At 30.1% G+C, this 21790-nt stretch overlaps 1 protein-coding gene across 2 annotated transcripts; it reads right to left on the bottom strand.

The window, feature by feature from the left end:
- Positions 1–8391: 8391 nt before the first annotated feature.
- Positions 8392–19350, bottom strand: LOC120077599 (protein NUCLEAR FUSION DEFECTIVE 4-like). Of its 2 annotated transcripts, XM_039031536.1 has the most exons (4): positions 18988–19350; positions 18806–18904; positions 18138–18589; positions 8392–8962 (listed from the first exon to the last, which is right to left on the bottom strand). In XM_039031536.1, exons 1-4 carry the CDS (start codon positions 19321–19323, stop codon positions 8515–8517), a joined length of 1335 nt encoding a protein of 444 aa, XP_038887464.1. In that variant the 5' UTR covers positions 19324–19350; the 3' UTR covers positions 8392–8514. The 2 variants fall into 2 exon arrangements, with proteins under 2 accessions (XP_038887464.1, XP_038887463.1); XM_039031535.1 differs by having other exon boundaries at positions 18138–18904.
- Between the last annotated feature and the right edge of the window lie 2440 nt (positions 19351–21790).

Raw genomic sequence — 21790 nt, 5'->3', positions numbered from 1 at the left:
TCAATCAGAGATTAAATTTATTAATAATAAATAGAATATTTACTGCCGTTTTAATCTTTCTTAGAAAAAATGGATGATAAAAGCAAAATTACAATAAAATATGTCTCTAGGAACCATTACATCCACTTATAGGGGATCTTCTTCAATCTAGACATTAGAAATGTTGATCATCTTTGCATGACAAACCAAGCAATGTGTTGCATTATACGAACTTGAGTTAGACCTTGTCGTTGGAAAGTTTGGGTATCAACAAAAAAAAAAACTTGAACTTCATTGATGAAATGAACCGAATCTTATAATAACTGCCAAAGGATCATTGATTCAGTCTCAGTCCATACATGGGCAACTACTGCTTCCTTAGTGAAAATAATACCATCGAATAATGCAATCAAATTGATAGTTGAACTTCTTTTTACTGAAGACAACAAATGTGAGGTATGGAGACTTGAACTTTAGACTTAAAATTTATCAATTATTGTTGAACTATGTTCATATTGACATGTATATTTTGAACTATACTCATCAACATTGACATAATTAAATACATAAATAAATAATGTACTTGTTACAATTTTTTTTTCAAAGTAAAACAACAAAATTACAATTTGACAATTGGTTAAATTTTAACATGAATTCTAGAAATTTACTCGAAACCAATAACTAAACTCAAGAAAAAAAAATATTGATAAAGAAAGAAAGAAAAAAAAAAAAAACTCATGAAAGAAATCACTTGTCTTTTATTTGCTTTTCAATTATAATTAAAAAAAACTAAGGGTTCGTTTCGCAATTATTTGATTTTTGATTTTTTGTTTTTGAAAAGTAAACATATAGACGCTTCTTCAACCTCCAAATTTCTTTATTTGTTACATAATTTTACCAATCGTTTAAAAAAATTACGCCAAAATTTGAAAAATAAAAAAAATGACTTTTAAAAACTTGTTTTTGTTCTTAAAATTTGGCTAAGAATTCAACCATTGTATTTAAAAATGTACTCATGTAAGAAATTGGGAGGAAATAAGCTTAATTTTCAAAAATTAAAAACAAAAAAAGACGTTTGGAGCAAGGAATTGGTTATTATAATCCTAGGTTATTATAATTGGATTATAATAGTTTGTGTTTGGGGTTTAGATTATTTTAGTTTGAGTTAAATAGTATGTGTTTGAGGTGTAAACTATTTTTGTTTGAAAGGAAATAGTAAATACTGTAGCAAAGAATAAAAAAACGATGAAAGTAAAATAGTAAAAATTGTAGCAAATAGTAAATACTGTAGCAAATGAGAGTTTTGAAATAGTATTGATTGTAGGAAGAGATGATTATTATAGACTTAGGATAATCCTTTTTCTAAACGTCTCCGAAATAATTACCAAATGGGGCCTAAATTACAAATTTTGTTCTTGTGAATTTTTATGTTTGTATTTATTAAGTCTTTAAACTCTTAAAAATATCTATAGGTTCATGAGTTTTCAAATTTTTTTTAGTATAATTGGGGGTAGGGAAATTTGAACAGCAAATCTCATGATTTCTAGTACACTCATATATCAATTGAGCTATACTTGGTTTGACTTATGAACTTTTAATTTGTGTCAAATAGGTCAACTTTATTTATTTATTTATTTTATTTTTAAAACACGAATGAATCTATAAGAAATAAAATTGAAAGTTGTATTTAATAGGACGTTAAATTTACGATTTTTTTTAATTTTATAAAATAGGTTTGTCATTTTTTAAAAAAATTGAAAATGTGAATGATCCAATACACAAAATCAAAAGTTTTAAGGCTCATTAAACAAAATTAAAAGTTCAAAAACTTATTATAGAACACGTATATTTAAAAACTTAGGGACTTATTAAACATAAAATTAAAAGTTTAAAGATCTATTAAGCGCTTTTTAAAAGTTCACGAAACTAAACTTATAATTTAACCTCAAAATAATACCTTAGAACTTTGTAATTAAAATATTTTTACATACACATTTTTTTTATGGTCCATAAGGAAGCTACTGTGTTACACATCTATAAATAGGTTTGATAGATTGATGGTTTATCTGTACTAATCTTTATGGATGACAAAGATGCATGGTGATGAAAATTTGTGCTTGAAGTGACGTATATTTAAAAGCTGATATGGGTCTTGAAGGAATTTAACAAAATTTGAGGCCCCTAATTGTTATTAAAGAAAATGTAGGGGGTGTTAAAATAGTAAAAAATGATATTTTTTTAAAAAAGGGAGGGGGTTATATAATTAGAGTGAGTGGGTTTTTTCGCACGAGTGGCTCTATTTTTAGGTTCCCAAGCAGATTAATGTATTATTTAATTAAACATTGATTATTGTTCCTAATCACTAGAATGCCACCCTCTATTTTTCCAAACAACTTGTGCAACTAAATTTTTAAAATAAAATATATATATATATTAGCCAAATTTTAATTTAAACATAACTCAATCGGTTAAAGAGTTCAGAAAAAAAAAAGTAAAAATTTAAATTTTATCGAGAATTGAATTATGAAATTAAATAATGGGTAAAAACAATATCCTTGATTATTTGAAATTTTGTTTTATTTTATTGAGAAAAATCGTGTACGAAAAGACTAGTTTTGTAAATTGTGCTTTTATAAGAATTTGCTATGCTCTAATGTTAGCATTTTGTTGTCCTTTTAACTTGTTTGATTTTCTAGCTAGATCGATGCATTTTTTGCTTCAAACGAGTTATACTTTTTAGTAGCAAACTCATAAATTTATGTATATTCATTTTAAATACGAATTTTTCCATTTTTCTCAATTTAGTTAAGTTATATTTAGATAATATATTAATATGAGCATAATTCAACTGATTATGACATGTGTCGTCAATGAAAAAGTCAAAAGTTCAAATTTGCAAATTTCAACTATTGCATCAAACTAAAAAAAAGTTATGTTGTATTAAAACTCCAATTCAAATGTCACTATTCACTAACATAGAATAAATACAAAAGTGCAAATCTATGTAACCTATAGAATAATACCAAGATCAAGACAAAAAGAAAAGTTCATATGAGAAAGAGCAAATAAGCTAAAGAAAAATTCATATATATATATATATATATATAATTTTTTAAAAAAATTTAGGAGAGAGAAAGGGAGACAAAAGGGAGTATAAAGAGAGAGAGAAAAAAAAAAATAATAAAGAGATGTTTGGGAAGAAGAAATAATAAGAAAGTAGACCACATGATTACAAACCAAAATCACTTTTCTCACATGCCCCTCTCTCTCTCTCTTTTTCAAAAAAGCCCCTAAAAAGAAAAATAAAAGCCAAACAAAGGGTAAGAACAAAAACATGTTGATTGTATTTTGGGAGACACTCAAAAAACAAACTTTTTATTATTTATTTATTTATTTAATTTTCTTTGCTTAAACTTTGTATATTCCTCTGCAAATTCACACACACCCCATTTCCAAGCATTTCATTTAGTTTAATCTATAATTATCACTAACCTCTTAAGTCTTAACTAATAATCATCATTTGTTATTCACTAATCTCTCTTTTAATTTGTGTTTTCTAATTATTATTATTATTATTATTTTCACTTCCTTTAGCTTATATTCTACATCTTAATTCACTTTCACTACACTCTCTTTAAACAGAGATCTCATTATTATGTTTTTTTGTGGTGCATTTGGTGCCCATTTTGAAGCTATAATTATGTGTTTTGTTTTTCTTCAAGTTGGGGTTTTTTCCATTTGCATCCCAATTAACTTTCTAATAGTGTTGACAGACACATTATTCCATTTTTTTTTACATGTGTTTCCTTGGTTGGACCTCAAGATTTTGAATTCAAAAGTGGTCAATTTTTATACTCTTTTCAATCCTTTGGCTTTTGTTATTATTATTATTATTATTATTATTATTATTATTTTTTTTTTGAGATTTGTGGCTAAAGTATGGGTTTCTTCCTTGTTTAAATTGACTTAGGTTATGTTTGACACTGCATTAGCTTGATCAAAAAAAGTAATGTGAATTTATTTATTTATTTATTTTTCTTCTAATTTTTAGGTTCTCCTAGAATTTTTAATTAATATTTAGTTTTCAATTTTATAGAAGATTTATTTTATGTACTTAACTATTTCTCACCTAATCAAATCTATTTTCTATTTTTCATGACCATCGTTTTTTAAAAAATATATCATATTCGTTTTCTTTATAAAGCTATTTTTCTTAATATTTGAAAAAATCTCTAATAAACAAAATTTATCATACTAAACGATTATTTAAAATTTTAAATTACAAAAAAATTGATTATAAGTCTATTTTAATTATTATACCTAAAATAAGATGTTTTTATATTTATTTACCAAACACTCTAATATATTTTTTTCAAGTTTATGCTGAAATTTATCAAATACTATTTTACTTCTTTTCATAACTATTTTTCTAAAAGTACAACTGCCAAAAATTATTTTAAAAGTTACATCAATCTCAAACGGATCATTAATTATCAACCTAAAACTAAGGTTGCACTTGAGATCAACATAAAATAAAACCCAAATGGAACAATTTTAGTTATTCTAAAAAAGTGTTCATTCCTTTTTTAAATAACAATGTTAAATGATAAATTTAGTCCATTTAATTTAGAGAAAGTTAAAATTCAGTTTCTAATTATAATTCGAATTTAGTTCTTAAAATTTGGTAAAAAAAATCGAATATAGTAAGAACTATGTTTGAATTATCCAATCATAAGAATTATTTATGAAGTTTTATGAAATTATAAGTACTAAATTTTAACTTTTAAAACTATATGAACTAAATTCTATTTTTTTCTTTCAAATTATAAGACCAAGTTTATAATTAAACCAAAAAATAACTTAAAAAAATGTTACCAAATTATATCTTTACTAAAATTTTATTCTTAATCAAAAGATAGTAAAATCTGTTTTCAACAATTTTCAAATTAAGTCAACCTACACACCCCTCGACCAATAGATTAGTGGCTCAAATTCCTTATCAGTGAAAAAGAAAAATCCTCAAATTCAAATAATATTATAGTAAAAAAGTTGAAATTATGAGCATTTTCAAACACTTAAAAAAACCATTATAACAACCAATGGTCTTCCATACCTACTCTAAAATTTCATCTTTCATGCTATTTCTATTAAAATGATTCCCTATTCTTGTGTACTTATATGGAATGATTATTTCTTCAAAAAAGGGGGGAAAACTCATAATTTTGTTTGGTATATATATGATGAAAAATTCATGTATTAATGATATTACACAATAGATCTCTCTCTATATATATAGGTAGAAAACAATACAATTTAAGGGGTTTGAATTCTATTTTGGAGTGTATAGTAGTAGACAAAAAGAGGCAAAAATAAAAGGATGAAACTTGAAAGTGATTGGATTTGGTTTATATTTTTTGGCCCCCCAAAAGAGTAACCTCTTTCATCTCTCTAAAGTATCATTGTCAAGCTATTAAGAAACCAAAAAAACAAAGCTACTTATAAACAATAACATGGCAAAAAGGAAAGGATATTTTGACATTGAGCATGCCTAGTTATGTCCTATGTGTTATAATGACCCATTATTTCTTAAGATTATGTAATACTACAAACACATTTATATGGCCATATATATGTGTGTATATAAAGTATATTAACAAACTACTTCCCATATATAGTGTGATGAAATGTATTATCATTTGATACAATCATTATGCAACTCAATATCAAACTTTCCTTTCATCTAAAGAATGATTTTCAACAAAGATAGATTTTGTTATAATCATATGAAAGATTATAGAATAGCATCCATCTAAGAAGTTTAAGTGATTATATAAAGTATTACATCATTTATGTGTAAATATTAGGAAGTAAATTTTGGTTAATGTTATTCGAGTTGAGATTTTTTCTCTAATTAGTTTTGTTGGTAAACTCTATCTTAAAATAGACGGATCTTGTATTATTAGTTAGATCTATTGAAATTGTTACATGTGATCCGCTTAGAATAAGTAATCAACCTATACTTAAAAAGAAAGCCAAAGTGTAAACTTTTAATAAGCATATGGGATGGCTAGATTATACTAGATTCTTTTTTTTTTTAGGGCAAATGTCAATTTATACCCCGACATTTTCAGGGGTTGTATTAATTAAAACCCTAAACTAATAATTGAATAATTTAAACTCTCACATTCGTGGGTTGTATTAATTTAAACCTCAAACTAATAATTGTATCAATTTAAATCCTGAACTTTTAGGGTTCTATCAATTTAGACCCTAAAGTTTCATAAATATATTAATTTAAATCCTTCATTATGTGTCATTTGGATAAACATAGTGTAAGATTTGTAAATCAATTAAACTTCTAAACTTAAATAAGTTTGATTAAAAGAAATTAAATGTTTTTCCTGATATTTTTCAGACTAAATATGAATAAATGTGTAAATTGATACAATTATGAAGGTTTATATTTAAATTAATATACTTACGAAAGTTCAGAGTTTAAATTGATAAAACTTATAAAGTTTAAGGGTATAAGTTGAAATTTGTCCATTTTTTTTAGTGGGTGTATATATATAACTTTAGCCCATGTAAAAGGGCTTTGAAGAATACATATATACAAAAATCCCAAATCCAAGAGGAAGAAACCCTAGCTAGGATTGAAAAAAGTGGAGCACATCAATGATTAAAGCTTTAAAGTTGTTCCAAATTATGAGCTTTATAGCTGCCTCAGAACAATATAATTTTGATGTTCTTGTTGGAAAAGAGAATCACCCTTTTGGTGGGGGAAAAAAAATAATAAAATTGACAACATTTTACCCACAAAATTAAAAGGTGGGCCTAAAAACATTCCCTTTGCTTGCTTTTATGCACAATAAAGGGACTTTGGTTATTATGGTCAACTATATATACTCTCTTGTAATTATATCTTCAAAATTTTTACATTTTACAGCTGCTGTTTCATAATAATTTTGCATTATTAACCCTTCCAACATAAACAAAAGGAAAAAAAAAGAAAAAAGAAAAAAAAGAAGAACAACACCATTATGGATAGATGAATTGGAGAAGGAATCTCACTGCTTTTTATAGAGGGGAATTTGATCATTTTATGCCTTCTCATAATACTTTATGTCCATTGTGTCTTCCACTTAAAGCTGCCACTATTAATTCATATGTTGTTTGTTCTACCTATTTTATGAGGGACTTCAAGTTTTATGCCTTTGATTGTTCCATAAAGTTTGGTACTCTTTTGAGTGTGGCAGATTTGAAATTTTACTTCTATACATTGAATTGTGGTAGCTAGTATGCAGTGATTCTATATTACTTTAATTACTTGTAGTTAATTTATATTTGTTGATTCAAATATAATTTAATAGGTCAAAAATATTGTTACATGCCGTGAAAAATAGCTCGACAATGACTAAATTATCTACTCTCTCCTCATGTTAGAGGCTCAGATTCTCACTCGATTATATTTTTGTTGTCTTACTTATATATTTTATATTGAAGATAATCTTACAATCTTTATAAGATATATAATTAGTTACTTCTTTCATTATCAATTTGTTTTGAGATTAAACTTTATGTTTATTTAATATGGTATCAGGTCTATGAAGCTCACAAACAAGTATTTGGTTGAAAAAAAAATTGACTCCAAGAATATTAGTGGAAACGACGATTGAAGTGCCATCTTAAAAGGATATATTGAAGAATTAACGACCATAATTATAATTAAGGAGTAATATATCTCAAGTTGGGTAAATTAAATATTTGAACCATTTTGATCCTCTGTGTAGATTAAGCACCACTAAAATATGCCCTAATCACATTCTAAAAGATTAGTGGGAATTTATAGTAGAATTAGAAGCATTTTCCCAAACTTGGGGCTAAGTTAGGAATGTACAAGATGTGCCTTTGCAAGCCATTTGTTTTATTAATTTTGGAAGATTAAATTAGCTAGATTCCAAAACTTTCCATTTTGATTTGTAGTCCAATGGGAGTTATGACTTTTATTTAATTTTCTTTTTTAAAATCAATCAACAATCTACATTAAAAACTTAGAATTTAGATTTACAAGCTTTTATCAAATCATAAAGATTAAATTCTAACTTTTTTTCAAATCATAAAGATTTTAATTTTGTAATTAAATCTTAATTTTTTTGTGATAGATGATTAAACTTTTAATTTTATATCTAATAAATTTATAATTTCAAAAAAATATTGAATAGATCAATGACCTATTAAATTCTAAGGACTTATTATTAGACACAATATCAATAATTAGAGATTTATGAACGACCAATTAAATGTAATTAATTAAATATTTAGAAAACTGTTTGACACAAATTTGAAAATTGAGAGGTAAAATTGCAATGCAATCCATCTAATTAAGAAAAGTAGAGCATATATTCAAACCTCTCATATTTACAATAATGTATTATTTTTCGAAACAGTAATAACTATTTAAGACTTCAAGAATAAAGGGGAAAAAAACATATATCTGTAGAGATGCAAGTAAAGACCAAATGGCTTTGTCACCTTTTAACTCTTTATAAGAACCCTCATTTTGGAGTACAATCTCTTGGTTCTAGAGGCCAAAAACAAGTCCATAGCAAACCCTATCACACATGAACAAGCCATTACAACAAACACAAGCCTATAACAATGTCCTCCCACACACGAATTGCCACCTCCCTTCCTTCTTGTCGCCTCCATGTCGTAAAGGATCCCGGCCAGTAGCCCCGAGAAGAGGAACGAACCGAGAGGGAGGTTGAGGATTAGAACGTTGTAGATCATGCCATAGTTTTTGAGACCAAAGACTTCAGAGGCCATCGGGACGGTGATGGCAAGACGAACGCCGTAGCAGATCCCTACGATGATTGAGCCGATGTATAAGGAACCAGGCATGGCAATGGCTAAGAGAATGTAGCCAAGTGCCATTAGAACTTGAGAAGCTGCGTTCCATAGTGGCCTTGGCATTCCATCTTTCCTGTGTGTATACATGAAGTCTGTCAAATGATATTCTTAGAAAAAACAACTCTAATTACCAAATATATTTGTTTTTAAAAGACACTTTTTCTTTTTTGTTAAATAAATATATACTTTTATTTTTAAACTTACATTTAATCTTTCACTAACATTTTTTCAAGGGAGCCCATAGTGCAACCCCTAGTTTGTTCTTTTTCTCTTTATATATGGTTGGGTATCATTCTTCCAAAAATATGTAATAGAAGCAAAATATTTCTTCTTACCTTAATTTTGTGCTATTTCTTCTAAATATGGATGTTGAGTTCTTATTTTTATATCATCTTCCTTCACTTTTTGTAACTATAAATTCGTCGGCAACTGAAATTCCAACTACATAAGCGAGAGCCTATGATGTAAGATTATTTATTTATTTATGTTTAGGAAATTTGAAAAGCTTGTGACTTATAAAAGTAGCTAGATATACAAAAGCATCATAATGAAGACGACCAGGCCTAGGATGGATCTCAGACGATGAGGATTTTGTTGGGTTTATTTCACTTCAAGTGAAAGGCAGTAGAGAAAAATTGAAAAGAAACTCAATCTGACCAGCAACTTTTTTCAACCGTTTGAGGGTCGATCCGTGGTCCGATCGAACTGAAATTTTGATAGTGTATTCTTGGCACGAGGGTCTTCAATCTGGATGATGGAGATTTCATTTGGAGCTACCTACGGTCAGAAACCGTGAGTAATTGATTGCCACTTCAAGTGAGACATTTCTAATTTTGTTCTTCTCTATTTATTGTCGTTTGTTGCCGAGATTGTTAATCTTGAGATATTTATTTGTGTATGCCTCTAATTGTGACTAGGGAAAACTCGTTGTAACCCATTATTGATTATAGGAGATTTTGACTTCGGTCCGTGGTTTTTTACTCCTCACATTGAGGGATTTTTCCATGTTAAAATTCCTCATGTCTTTACTCAATTATTATTGTTGTTGCTAGTTGATTAGTATTATATTAGATTCACACAAGAGTGCGATAATTGATCCGAAAAAATATAGTGTTTATCTCAACCAAGTGGTATCAGAGCGCCAGTTAAGTTAATTGAGTTTGCCTTGTGTTGAATATGGATACTAGTTCAGCTAAGATGGTTACCTTTAATGGGTCAAATTATCAAGTTTGGAAAAGAAAGATAGAAGATATTTTATATGTGAATGATTTGCATCTTCCGATTTTTTTCTGAAGAGAAACCTGATGATAAAACTGATAAAGAATGAGAATTATGTCATAGGAAAGTGTGTGGGATTATGAGACTATGGGTAGAATATGATTTTATAAACCATATTGGTGAAGAAACTCATGCATGGACTATGTGGAGCAAGCTTGAGTCGCTATGTGCCCCTAAAATGGGCAATAATAAAATGTTTATGATCAAACAAATAATGGTGTTGAAGTATCAAGACGGAACACCCATGTTAGATTACTTGAATACATTCCAAGGTATCATTAATCAACTATATAGGATGAATATCAAGTTTGAGAATGAGAAACACGAGTTATGGGTCCTTGTCAGACTCCTGGAAGACATTTAGAACTTCGTTATCGAACTCAACCCCAAATGGTATTCTAAGATGAGAAGAAAGTCATATGGCTCTTCTTCACAATCGGATGTTCTTGTTACTGAAGGGGGAGGGGAGTAAGAGTAAAGGTTCGATGGATACAAATAGAAGCAAAAGTACGAGTGACTGGTTTGAAAATGTTGAGTGCCATTATTGTCATGTGAAAGGGCATATAAAGAAGCATTGTCGGAAATTTAAAAGGGTCAATAAAAATGATAAAGGCAAGGAAAAGAAGAATGATAACTAGATATAATTACTATAGTCACCGAAGATATTTACATCTTATTTGACGGTGATGTTATAAATTTTGCTACACAACAAAGTAGTTGGGTGATTGACAGTGGTACCTCAGTTCATGCTACATCAATGAGGGATTTCTTTGCATCCTATACATCTGGTGATTTCGGCAGTATTAGGATGGATAATAATGGATCAACAAAAGCAGTTAGCATCAGAGATGTACATTTGGATAACAATAATGGTTCTAAGCCGATTTTGAAGAATGTGAAGCACATTCTTGATTTTCGCATAAATTTGATTTCTAAGTAAGCTTGATGATGGTTTCTGCAATACCTTCTATGATGGTAAATGGAAGCTTACTAAAGGCTCTATGGTGATAGTTAAGGAAGATAAATATTCATCATTGTATTACATGGAGACTAAGATCTCTGATTGTGATATAAATACAGTGAATGATGAAGCGAGTATTAAGCTTTGGCATAAAATACTCAGTCACATGAGTGAGAAGAATTTGAAGATATTAGCCAAGAAAAATCATCTTCCTGATATAAAGAATGCACCTCTAAAAAGGTATCCTCATTGTTTGGCAGGAAAGCAGGCTAGAGTTACTTTTAAGTCATCTCAGCATTCAAGGAAACCAAACCAAATGTACCTTTAAGATGAGAAGAAAGTCCCAGGGCTCTTATTCACAATCATATGTTCTTGTTACTGAAAGAGAGGGGGGGGGGGAGTAAGATTAAAGGTCTGATGGATAAAGACAAATGCAAAAGTACGAGTGACCGGTTTGCAAATGTTGAGTGCCATTATTGTCATGTGAAAGGACATATAAAGAAACATTGTCGGAAATTTAAAAGGGTCAATAAAAATGATAAAGGCAAGGAAAAGAAGAATGATGACCAAACATAATTACTGTAGCTACCGAAGATATTTACATCTTATTCGACGGTGGTGTTATAAATCTTGCTACACAACAAAGTAGTTGGGTGATTGACAATGGTACCTCAGTTCAAACTACATCAAAGAGGGATTTCTTTACATCCCATATACCTAGTGATTTCGACAATGTTAGGATGGGTGATAATGGATCAGCAAAAGCAGTTAGCATCGAAGATGTACATTTGGAGAACAAGAATGGTTCTGAAGAATGTGAAGCACATTCTTGATATTCACATAAATTTGATTTCTACAGGTAAGCTTGATGATGAAGGTTTCTGCAATACCTTCTATGATGGTAAATGAAAACTTACTAAAGGCTCTATAGTGATAGTTAAGAGAGAGAAATATTCACCACTGTATTATATGGAGACTAAGATCACTAATTATGATATAAATACAATGAATGATGAAACGAGTATTAAGCTTTAGCATAAAAGACTCAGTCATATGATTGAGAAGAGTTTAAAGATATTAGCTAAGAAAAATCATCTTCCTGATATAAAGAGTGCACATCTAAAAAGATGTCCTCATTGTTTGGCAGGAAAGCAGGCTAGAGTTACTTTTAAGTCATCTCAACATTTAAGGAAACCAAATGTACTAGACTTGATACATTTTGATGTATGTGGTCTTATGAAAATAAAAACACTTGGAGATGTATCATATTTTGTGATGTTTATTGGTGATCATTCAAGGAAAATGTGGGTTTATACCATGAAGACTAAAGATCAGGTGTTACATGTTTAAATAGTTTCATGCCCTTGTTGAGAGAGAAACTGGTAAAAATTTGAAGTGTATCAAGACTGATAATGGAGGTGAGTATTGTGGACCTTTTGATTAGTATTGCAGAAATCATAGTATTCGACATCAAAATACACCTCCTAAGACTCCTTAGTTAAATGAGATAAGTGAGAGAATGAACAGAACATTAGTTGAGAGAATGAAATGTTTTCGGAGTTACAATTATCGCAATTGTTCTAGCCTTCTAAGGTGAAGCATTGAATACAATTGTACATGTTTTGAATCTCACGCCATGTGTTCTTTTGTGATTAGAAGTTCCAAACAGAATATGGTCAAATAAGGATATATCTTATAATCACTTGCATGTTTTTGGTTGTAAAGCTTTTGTTCATGTTCATAAAGATGAAAGATCGAAGCTTGATGCAAAGACTAGACTATGTATGTTTTTTGGCTATGGGCAAGATGAGTTCGATTATAGACTATATGATCCAGTATAGAAGAAGTTCATATGATCCAGTATAATTTGAGTCAGTTATGGGGGAGCAAGGCTACAAGAAGACTACTTCTCATCATTGCATTTTTGTTCAAAATTTTATGACCATGATTTTATTATATTATTGCTTTATGTTGATGAAATTTTGATTATTGGCAGGAATGTTTCAAGAATTGACAGGTTGAAGAAATAATTGAACAAATCCTTTATCATGAAAGATTTGAGGCCAACAAAGAAAATTCTCTGAATTCGAATAGTTCGAGATAGAGCTTCCAAAAAGTTATATATGTCACAGGAGCAATACTTGGAAAAGGTGCTCGAGCGTTTTAACATGAGTAAAGCGAAACCGATAAGTTCTTCTTTATCTAGTCATTTCAAACTGAGCAGCAAACAGAGTCCTTCTACAGATAAAGAGACGTAAGATATGTGCAAGATCTCTTATGCTTCAACAGTTAGGAGCTTGATGTATGCCATGCTATGTACTGGATCTGATATTACTCACATTGTCGGTGTTGTTAGTCGTCTTATGTCCAATCTAGAAAAATAACATTGGGAGGCAGTCAAGTGCATCATGAGATATTTGAGAAGCACTTCCAGTTTTAAGCTCACATTTGGAGGTGGAAAGCTAGTACCTGCTGGGTACATTAATTCAGATATGGCAGGAGATTTAGACAACAGAAAGTCTATTTTCGGTTACTTGATGACATTTACAGGTGGTGCAGTGCCTTGGCAGTCAAGGTTCTAGAAGTGTGTTGCATTTTCTACAACTAAAGCAGAGTATATTGCAGTAGCAGAGGCTTGCAAAGAGATGTTGGGGATGAAGCGCTTTATACAGGATAGCTTGACTTCAAGCAATAAAGATATGTGATATATTGAGACAATCAGAGTGCTATTCATCTTGGTAAGAATGCTACATTTTATTATAGAATGAAGCATATAGATGTGAGGTATCATTGAACGAGAGATGCTTTGAACGACGAATTGTTTGAGCTAGAAAAGATACATACTGATCATAATGAATATGGTATGTTGATGAAGAATCTACCAAGGGAGAAGCTTGAGTTTTATCGTTCTGTTGTGGGAATGATAAGTTCCTCCACAAAGTGAAATAGGGGGAGATTTGTTGGGTGCTACCCTTGCTTGAGTTTGGGTAAGCCTTAACTTAACCACCGGTGAGGTATATCACGTAAATCGAGAGACTTAAAAACAATTGTAGAGAAAATTTGAAAAGAAACTAAGCAATGTTTTTCAACTGTTTGAGGGTTGATTTGTGGTCCGATTGACCTGAAATTTTGACAGCGTGTTCTTGGCACGAGGATCTTCAATCTGAAAGGTGGAGATTTTATTTGGAGCTACCTACATTTAGATATTGTGGATAATTAGTTGCCACTTCAAGTGAGACGTTTCTAATTTTATTCTTCTCTATTTGTTGTTGTTTGTTGTTGGAATTGTTAATCTTGAGATATTTATTTGTGTATGCCTCTAATTGTGATTAGGGAGAACTCATTGTAATCCAGTATATATTGATTATAGGGGAGATTTTGATTTCAGTTTGTGGTTTTTTACTCCTCACATTGAGGGGGTTTTTCAACGTTAAAATTCCTTGTATCCTCAATTGATTATTATTGTTGTTGCTAGAATTAGATTTACACAAGAGTAATTTGAAAAAATATAGTGTTTATCCCAACATATTTGACTCGAGAAAGTGAGAGGGAAGTGTTGAAAACGAGGGAAGGTTCTCATGTTCCTTTCCCACGGTTATCTGAATAGATAGAAGGATGGCGAACCTCATTGGTACCAATGGAGCCTGAAACGAAGATCTCATAGAGATATATTTTCTCCCTTAGATGCAGATAATATTCTTAACACCCCATTGGGGATTTTCCAGGCTAGAGATGAGATCATTTGGAGCTTGGATACAAAATACATTTTCACTGCAAAAAGTGAAAAGTGCTTATCACCTCGCGACAAACCTTGCCTACCAGAGTTTGGCTTCCTCTTCTAACCATGATTCTAAAACCTCTCTTTGGAGGCATTTATAGAAAATCAAGGTCGTTCCTAGAGTGAGCATTGGTGCTTGGAAAATAATCAAGAACATTATTCCTACCAAGAAGAACATATCCCATAAGGGGATTGATATTAACAGTCTTCTCAAAACTATTAACATATCCCATAGAGTTTTGAGAAGTCTTTCACCCATGTCATATGGTCTTGTAAGTTTTCTCCCTCTATTTGAAGTTTTCTCTTCCCTTGCTTATTAGTATCTTTAGTTTTGGATAGGTTTACGGCTAGTTAGAAGGATTATTGGCAGCTTATGATCGAAAGTTGAATAGAGAAGAGAGGGACAAAGGCATTATTATCATGTGGCAGATTTGGTCCCATCATATTAGCCTATATCAAGATGAGTCTAAAGCCAATCTTCAAGCTATCATTTAGAAAATCGAGAAGGCTCTGGAAGTTCACCAAAACCACTCAACACCCATTTCAGTTGTGTTAACAGGCTTGAGGCCTGCGAGAGCGAGAGGTGGATTCCCCCTGTGACCAAATGTTGAAAGCTCGACTGTGATGCGTTCTGGAGCAAGTTGAAGCGTAAAGGGAGACTTAGTTGGATTATCTGTTACTCTTAGAGCTCTCCAGTTGGGGCGGGTTTCAAGTTCGTTCATCAAAATTGGTTGATCTTGTGATTCTTGAGGGTTTGAGATGCTTTAAAGACAACTTTGAAGATATATTACTCCATTTAGAGGTTGAGTCAGATTCTTTGGAGATGATCAAAATCCTTAACAAAGATTATATGGACTACGTATCTGAGACGTCAAATGGTATTGAGGATATTCATCTCTTTGTTCCTTAGGATCATATCCTAAGGTTTTCTTTTTGTAATAGGATTGCTCAAGCCCTTGTGTCGGCAGAGGCTTGATTTTCCCGCGACTTCTTTTGTATTTCATCTTTCCCTTCTAAGGGTCATGAATCTTTTTTTTTTTTTTTTTTTAGTGATTGATTCCCGAGTAGAGTGTCCGTTTTATCTGAGGACCTTCTTTGTATCTAATTTGTTCTTGGTTAGTTTAATTTCTTTTAAAAAAAGAAACTATTACATACATATTTAATCCCAAATATAATTTGAGTAAAATTGAAAATTAGAAGACATAACAAACAAGGTAAGAAAATTTGAAAAAAAAAATTGTTATTGAAAATTTAGATTGATAAATATAGCTATAATTGTAGTATAATAATAAAAAAATGGCAAACATTAAAAATGCATACAAACCTCATAATCCTGGGTTAAACAACTATACACCTTAAACACAAAATTTCTAAACTTAAACACAAATTATTTGATTTCATAGACTTATAATTAACTCTCCAAACTAAACAGCTCTATACTTAACTCAACTCTTCAAATGCCCTTTAGAGAATGTTTGAATTCATAGATAAATTTAAAAAAAAAAAAGAAAAGCAACTATTAGGTATTCTAGTTTAAATAATTGCATCGAGTGTTAAACTTTAAAGGTTGTGACGAGTTTGCTTTAAAAGGTTGTTAATTCTATTTCTATTTGTGTCAAATCCAATCCTAAACTTTAAAAGGTCTCTAATACATCCTTCAACAATTTCTAATTTTATGTAATAAATTTATAAACTTTAAAAATGTTAAATTTCCCATTTTTCTATTTTGTGTTTGATACATGCTCATCAATTTTTAAAATTCTCAATCTATTGGACATAAAATTAAAGGAGGATTAAATTTTCAATTTAAAATTCAAAATGTTCATGAATTTTAATTGTTTTTGGATAGTCCACAAATTTATTAGACACAAATTTAAAAATTGAGAACTTATTAGACCCGAGTTAATTAATCTCGAGATAAAGAGAATTAACTTATAAAACCCTTTTGAGGTTCATGACCAAATCAAATTTAACCCAAATATATTAACCAAGTTAAAAATGATATTTGAACAATTTAATCCATAAGTTTTAGTTAGTAATGATTTGTATTTTTAAACTTGTAATAATTCCGTCCTTCAACTTCAATAAGTAACCATCTCGCCAATGTTCACAATTTGTAATGATTTTATCAGTGAAAAATATTTATCAACATTTAATTATATTTCTTGCAATGAAGGATAAATTTAAAAATACAAAGAATTAACTTATTATTTATGAAAAATTAAATTGTTTTAAGTTTTTTAAAATTATAAGGATTAAATGTTATGTTTAAAGTTAGACTGAATAGTTACTTTTTTATAAAGGACAAAGTGAGCTTAAGTCAAAGAAGTTGAGATAATCGAGCTTAGATTCGAAGATTTAATCTCATTCTTTATCCACAAAATAGGAGCAATAATTAACTGAACCTAATACTATACTTTCACTTTTTCTAACCCATTGAAAATAAAATAAAAATTAATTATTTTTTAAATTACACTATTTTTTGGAAAAATAATGTTATTTTAATATTTATTGGTAAAAATAGTATTTTAAAATCGTGGACGCACGAGTTTTGAGTTAAATCGTACCCGTCCACGATTTAAGGCTAACCATAAGGTTAATTTTTTTTTCACATTTTCTCCTTTTCTTCTTATATTTTTTTAGCATTTTTGCATCTTCAGAGAATTTTTACTGTTCAAATTTTTAAAGGTCTATAGTAAAATAAAAATTAATCAAAATTAAGGTTAAATCTATTTTTTTTCACATTTTCCTCTAACTTCTCTCTTCTTGTTTTATTTTTAATGTGTTTTTGCATTTTCGAAGAATCTTTTATTATGAAATTCAAATTAAAAGGACTACGGTAAAATAAAAAATGAATCAAATTTCTAGCCACGAATTAAGGCTAAATCTATTTTTTTCACATATTTCCAACTTCTGTCTTCTTCTTTTATTTTTTTTTAGTGTTTTTTTTGTATTTTTGGAGAATTTTTTAGATTTTTTCCCTAAATTTGTTTTAGATTGGTTCCTTTTGTATCCACTTAAATCAAAAAACAATAAAGGTCCACGAGTTTGTTAGCTGACATAAAATCGGGCATTCAATACTTTTTCTCTCTACCTTACTTTTATAATTTCTTTCCTATATATACCGTTTTTGTAACAAATACATTATTCTCGAACTTACCCATTTTTTGCAGCCAAGTTTTTCTTTTTTCTTTTTTTAAAAAAATTACTTTAAACAATATGCATACTTACCTGATGAAATGCTCCGACACCGATCCCGATAGAATACGGCCAAAGAACCCCCAAATGCTCATCAGAGATATGAAGATGGAAACGTCGTCGTATCCAAGAGCCAATCCAATCTGTCCCATATTGTTCATTACTGCCAATCCCGTGCCCACTCCACACAGAAACGACCCAAACAGAATCCAAAATTCAACCGTCTTCATCGCCTCAACAATCGTGTGATCTTCTCCGATCACCGGCTGCCCCTCTACCACACCCTCCGCCACACTCTCATCCGCCAGCAACGCCTCTGCGATCTCACCGGACCGACCTCTGTTCTTCAGGAACGAGTGGAGTGGGATTGCCAGAGGTGAAGCGAGAAAAATCAGCAATACGATGGAGAAGATTCTCGATATAGATGAGGTGGGATTTGGGATCGAATCGAAGGCCAAGAGAGTGACGGCGACAATGACGGAAACAGCGTTGAGTATCCAGAAGTATCTGGAGTCCTCTGTTTCGTTATCGGCGGAGCAGGGGATTTCACGGAGGAAAAGAATAGCAGTGAGACAAACGGCGAAGGGGACGAGGGAGAGGAGAGCGAGAAAAGAAGAGGGATTATCGGAGAAAAGAGCGGAACAGATATCGGTGAAAATGGCGGTGCTGAGAGCGATATAGCCTTTGAGAATACCGGAAACGGTGCCTCTGTTTCGCCGGAAGTTTCTTAAGCAAGTAACAAGCACGCCGGTGTTCATCCAAGTGGTACTATTACCTCCCATACAAAGAAAGATACACATCTACACATTTAAAACCAACCCAAATCAACAAAAACACTCGATGAATTTCATTCTTTTAAAAAAAGAGATTGAAAACATAGTACCTGCCAGTAAGGGAGTGGGTTGATTTTTTGACTGACGACGAGCCATTGAGCGCCGTAGCCAATAAGGCCCTCGATGGATCCGATGAGGAGGAGGAGGGATGTGGAGAGGCGGTCGGAGGCGATGCCGGCGAGAAGACCAAAGGCCTTTCCGAGGTCTTTTGCGACGGAGAGATTGTTGAGTTGGAGTTGAGAGAGGTTCATGAGGGATTTGAGGGCAGCGGAGTAGTTGGAGAAGGTGTAATTGTTGCCGGAGATGGATTGGACCCAGACGGCGGTAACTAAGCCGAGCCATTTGAGGGCGGAGGAGGACGGCGGAGGGCGGTGGAAGATGCTCATTGAAGTTGGAAAAGGAGGGAAAAGGTAGAAGAGGCTGTTTGTTTTTTGGGAAGTTGTGAAGAGCATTTTTAAAGTGGAAGGAAGTGACACGTGCAAAGTAGTTAGAATGTCTTTACACGTGTGGAAGAGTACGCAAATTCTTCAATTTGAGGGATTTTTTTTTTACTCAAAACTCAGGATGTAATTCTCAAAATTATAGCTTTAATATCCAATTCTATATATTCAGTTTTGTGTTTAATAAGTATTTGATCTTACTGAATATAAATCAATTGAATAATAATAAAAACAATATGAAAGAAGTAAATTGAGGACTATTAGTCTTAGAATCAAATTGTAGATTGGTGCTTTGATCGAAAAATTAAAAAAATAAAAGATTTATAAAATTGACCTCAATATTTTACTAATGTTCTAAAGTCAAATTATATTCCATAACTAAATTTTTGGATTTTTGTTAGACAATTTTAACCTTATAATACACATGCTCTCATATTAAATGTTCGTATTATTTTATAATTAAATTATTTAAAATAATTCAAAACCTTTTTAGTAAAGATATATATAGAGATTCTTTTTTTTAATAATTAATTTCTTATATGTCATCATTAATTGATATCTTCCTTTAATGATTTTTTATTTTATTCATCAATGAATATGATATATATCCGTTAATTTTAGTAAAATGTTTTATAATTTTATAATATATTATCTCTCCTATAAAAATTTTATATTATTTCTTAATTAAAATATTTTAAAAATTCAAATCAAATTTAATATTTTATTAAATTCGATTTATATTACATTAATGCAAGACTTGTCAATATTCGTTTTTCAATCACAATTTTTTTTGTTGTATTTAATGTAGAATTATTGTCTAACAATATTTGCTTTCACCCATGTTTCATTTCTTATGTATATATATGAGGTGTATTTCAAATATACACGAGATTTATTCCAAATGTTAGTTGAAATTTAAGGTTGTTATGTACTCTTTACTACATATTTTAATTTTAGTCTTCTTTCTATTAAAATATATATTCTGCATATTCTGTCATGTAAATACACATATATATTTGAAATTGAGATATATATTTAGTTATTTCCCAAATATATACTTTTTCCTTATATATATATATATATATATAATAGATTTTGGATTTTGAATTAAAATTTAGAATTCCCAATTTTTATGGACTACATTTAATGCAGAATTATGGTTACAAATATTTATTTTTATTTATGTTTTATTTTTTTAATATATATACGGTTATTCCAAATCATTTAAAAACAAATACTAATATATACTCCACATTTTAATTTTAGTCTTGTTTCTATTGAGATATATCTTCCATATAATTTGTCATATATACACATGTATGTTTAGTTGTTTTGCAATTATATACTTTAATATATATTATATTACAGTAATGCTAACACGATAAGTTAGGACATAAAAAATTATTTAAAATAAACTCATATATATTTGAAACTGATAAAAAAAAATGTAGAGAAGATAGCGAAGGTGCTGTATGTGGTAGGTAGGGGTGATCATCGACCAGTTGGGGTCGGTTTTCCAACCAGACCTACCCCAAACTGACCAGAATCAATTTGGAATATATCCAAACCAGTCTCGGCCGACGACTGAACGCAAACACGACCGGCCGATCGGTCGGTTGGTTTTTGTTGGGTTATGGTTTTTTTTGGCTTTTTTTTTCTTCCTTTAAAAGAAATTATATTTATTTATTAAAATTCTAAGAAAAATTGCTATTAGGTAGAAGTTATATTTAGTTATAAATCACTATCGTTATAAATAGCAATTTTTTAATACAAATAAAAAATCAACTATTTATTAACTTCCTTATCAATCATGTTTAGTTTTCTCTTTTAATTTGTGATGGTAAGTCGGAATTCAAGATACTATTTCACATTTTATTATTTTAATACTTATGGAATAGAGTTAGCCTAGAGGTATTAAAAATAAGATATTGATATGATTTGATTTGTCAACTCTTAATATTTAACAATTAACATGTCCATTGTTTGGGATTGTGTTACTGCTCGCTTCGCTTAATTGCTTAAAGAACCTTTAATACATATTACATATATAATTGAAAACAAAACTAATATGAGAGTCGAGAGTATACGTCACAAATAGAAATGTCACATGACACATAGTCACACTTACATATAATACAATCAAACTAGAAATTACAACAAAACATAAAGTCAGTTGTCAAATACAACCCAATTACAATAAAACATAAAGTCAATTGCCAAATACAACCAAATTACAATAAAATCAAATGATAAATGCTTAATCGCTAACTGATAACTTTGCAAAATCTGGAAGGTCTTAAATGTCTTTTTCATTATCCATAACCACTCTGAATCCTATATAATTAAGATTAAGAAGAGAAAGACGACCTCATTAAGATTTTAATCTAACAAGTTACAACTACAAAATACAAAT

The sequence above is a fragment of the Benincasa hispida genome, chromosome 5 (genome assembly GCF_009727055.1).
Source record: "Benincasa hispida cultivar B227 chromosome 5, ASM972705v1, whole genome shotgun sequence".
Classification (NCBI taxonomy): Eukaryota; Viridiplantae; Streptophyta; class Magnoliopsida; order Cucurbitales; family Cucurbitaceae; genus Benincasa; species Benincasa hispida.
Note: the sequence above shows the minus strand (reverse complement) of the source record. Positions and strands in the feature narration are given on the sequence as shown.

Coding starts and splice junctions, on each gene's coding strand:
- LOC120077599 (XM_039031535.1), bottom strand. CDS start 19,323: ATGAGCATCTTCCACCGCCCTCCGCCGTCCTCCTCCGCCCTCAAATGG. Junction 18,905..18,987: donor ACCCACTCCCTTACTGGCAG/GTACTATGTTTT, acceptor TTAAATGTGTAG/ATGTGTATCTTTCTTTGTAT. Junction 8,963..18,137: donor GTGTCGGAGCATTTCATCAG/GTAAGTATGCAT, acceptor GTATACACACAG/GAAAGATGGAATGCCAAGGC.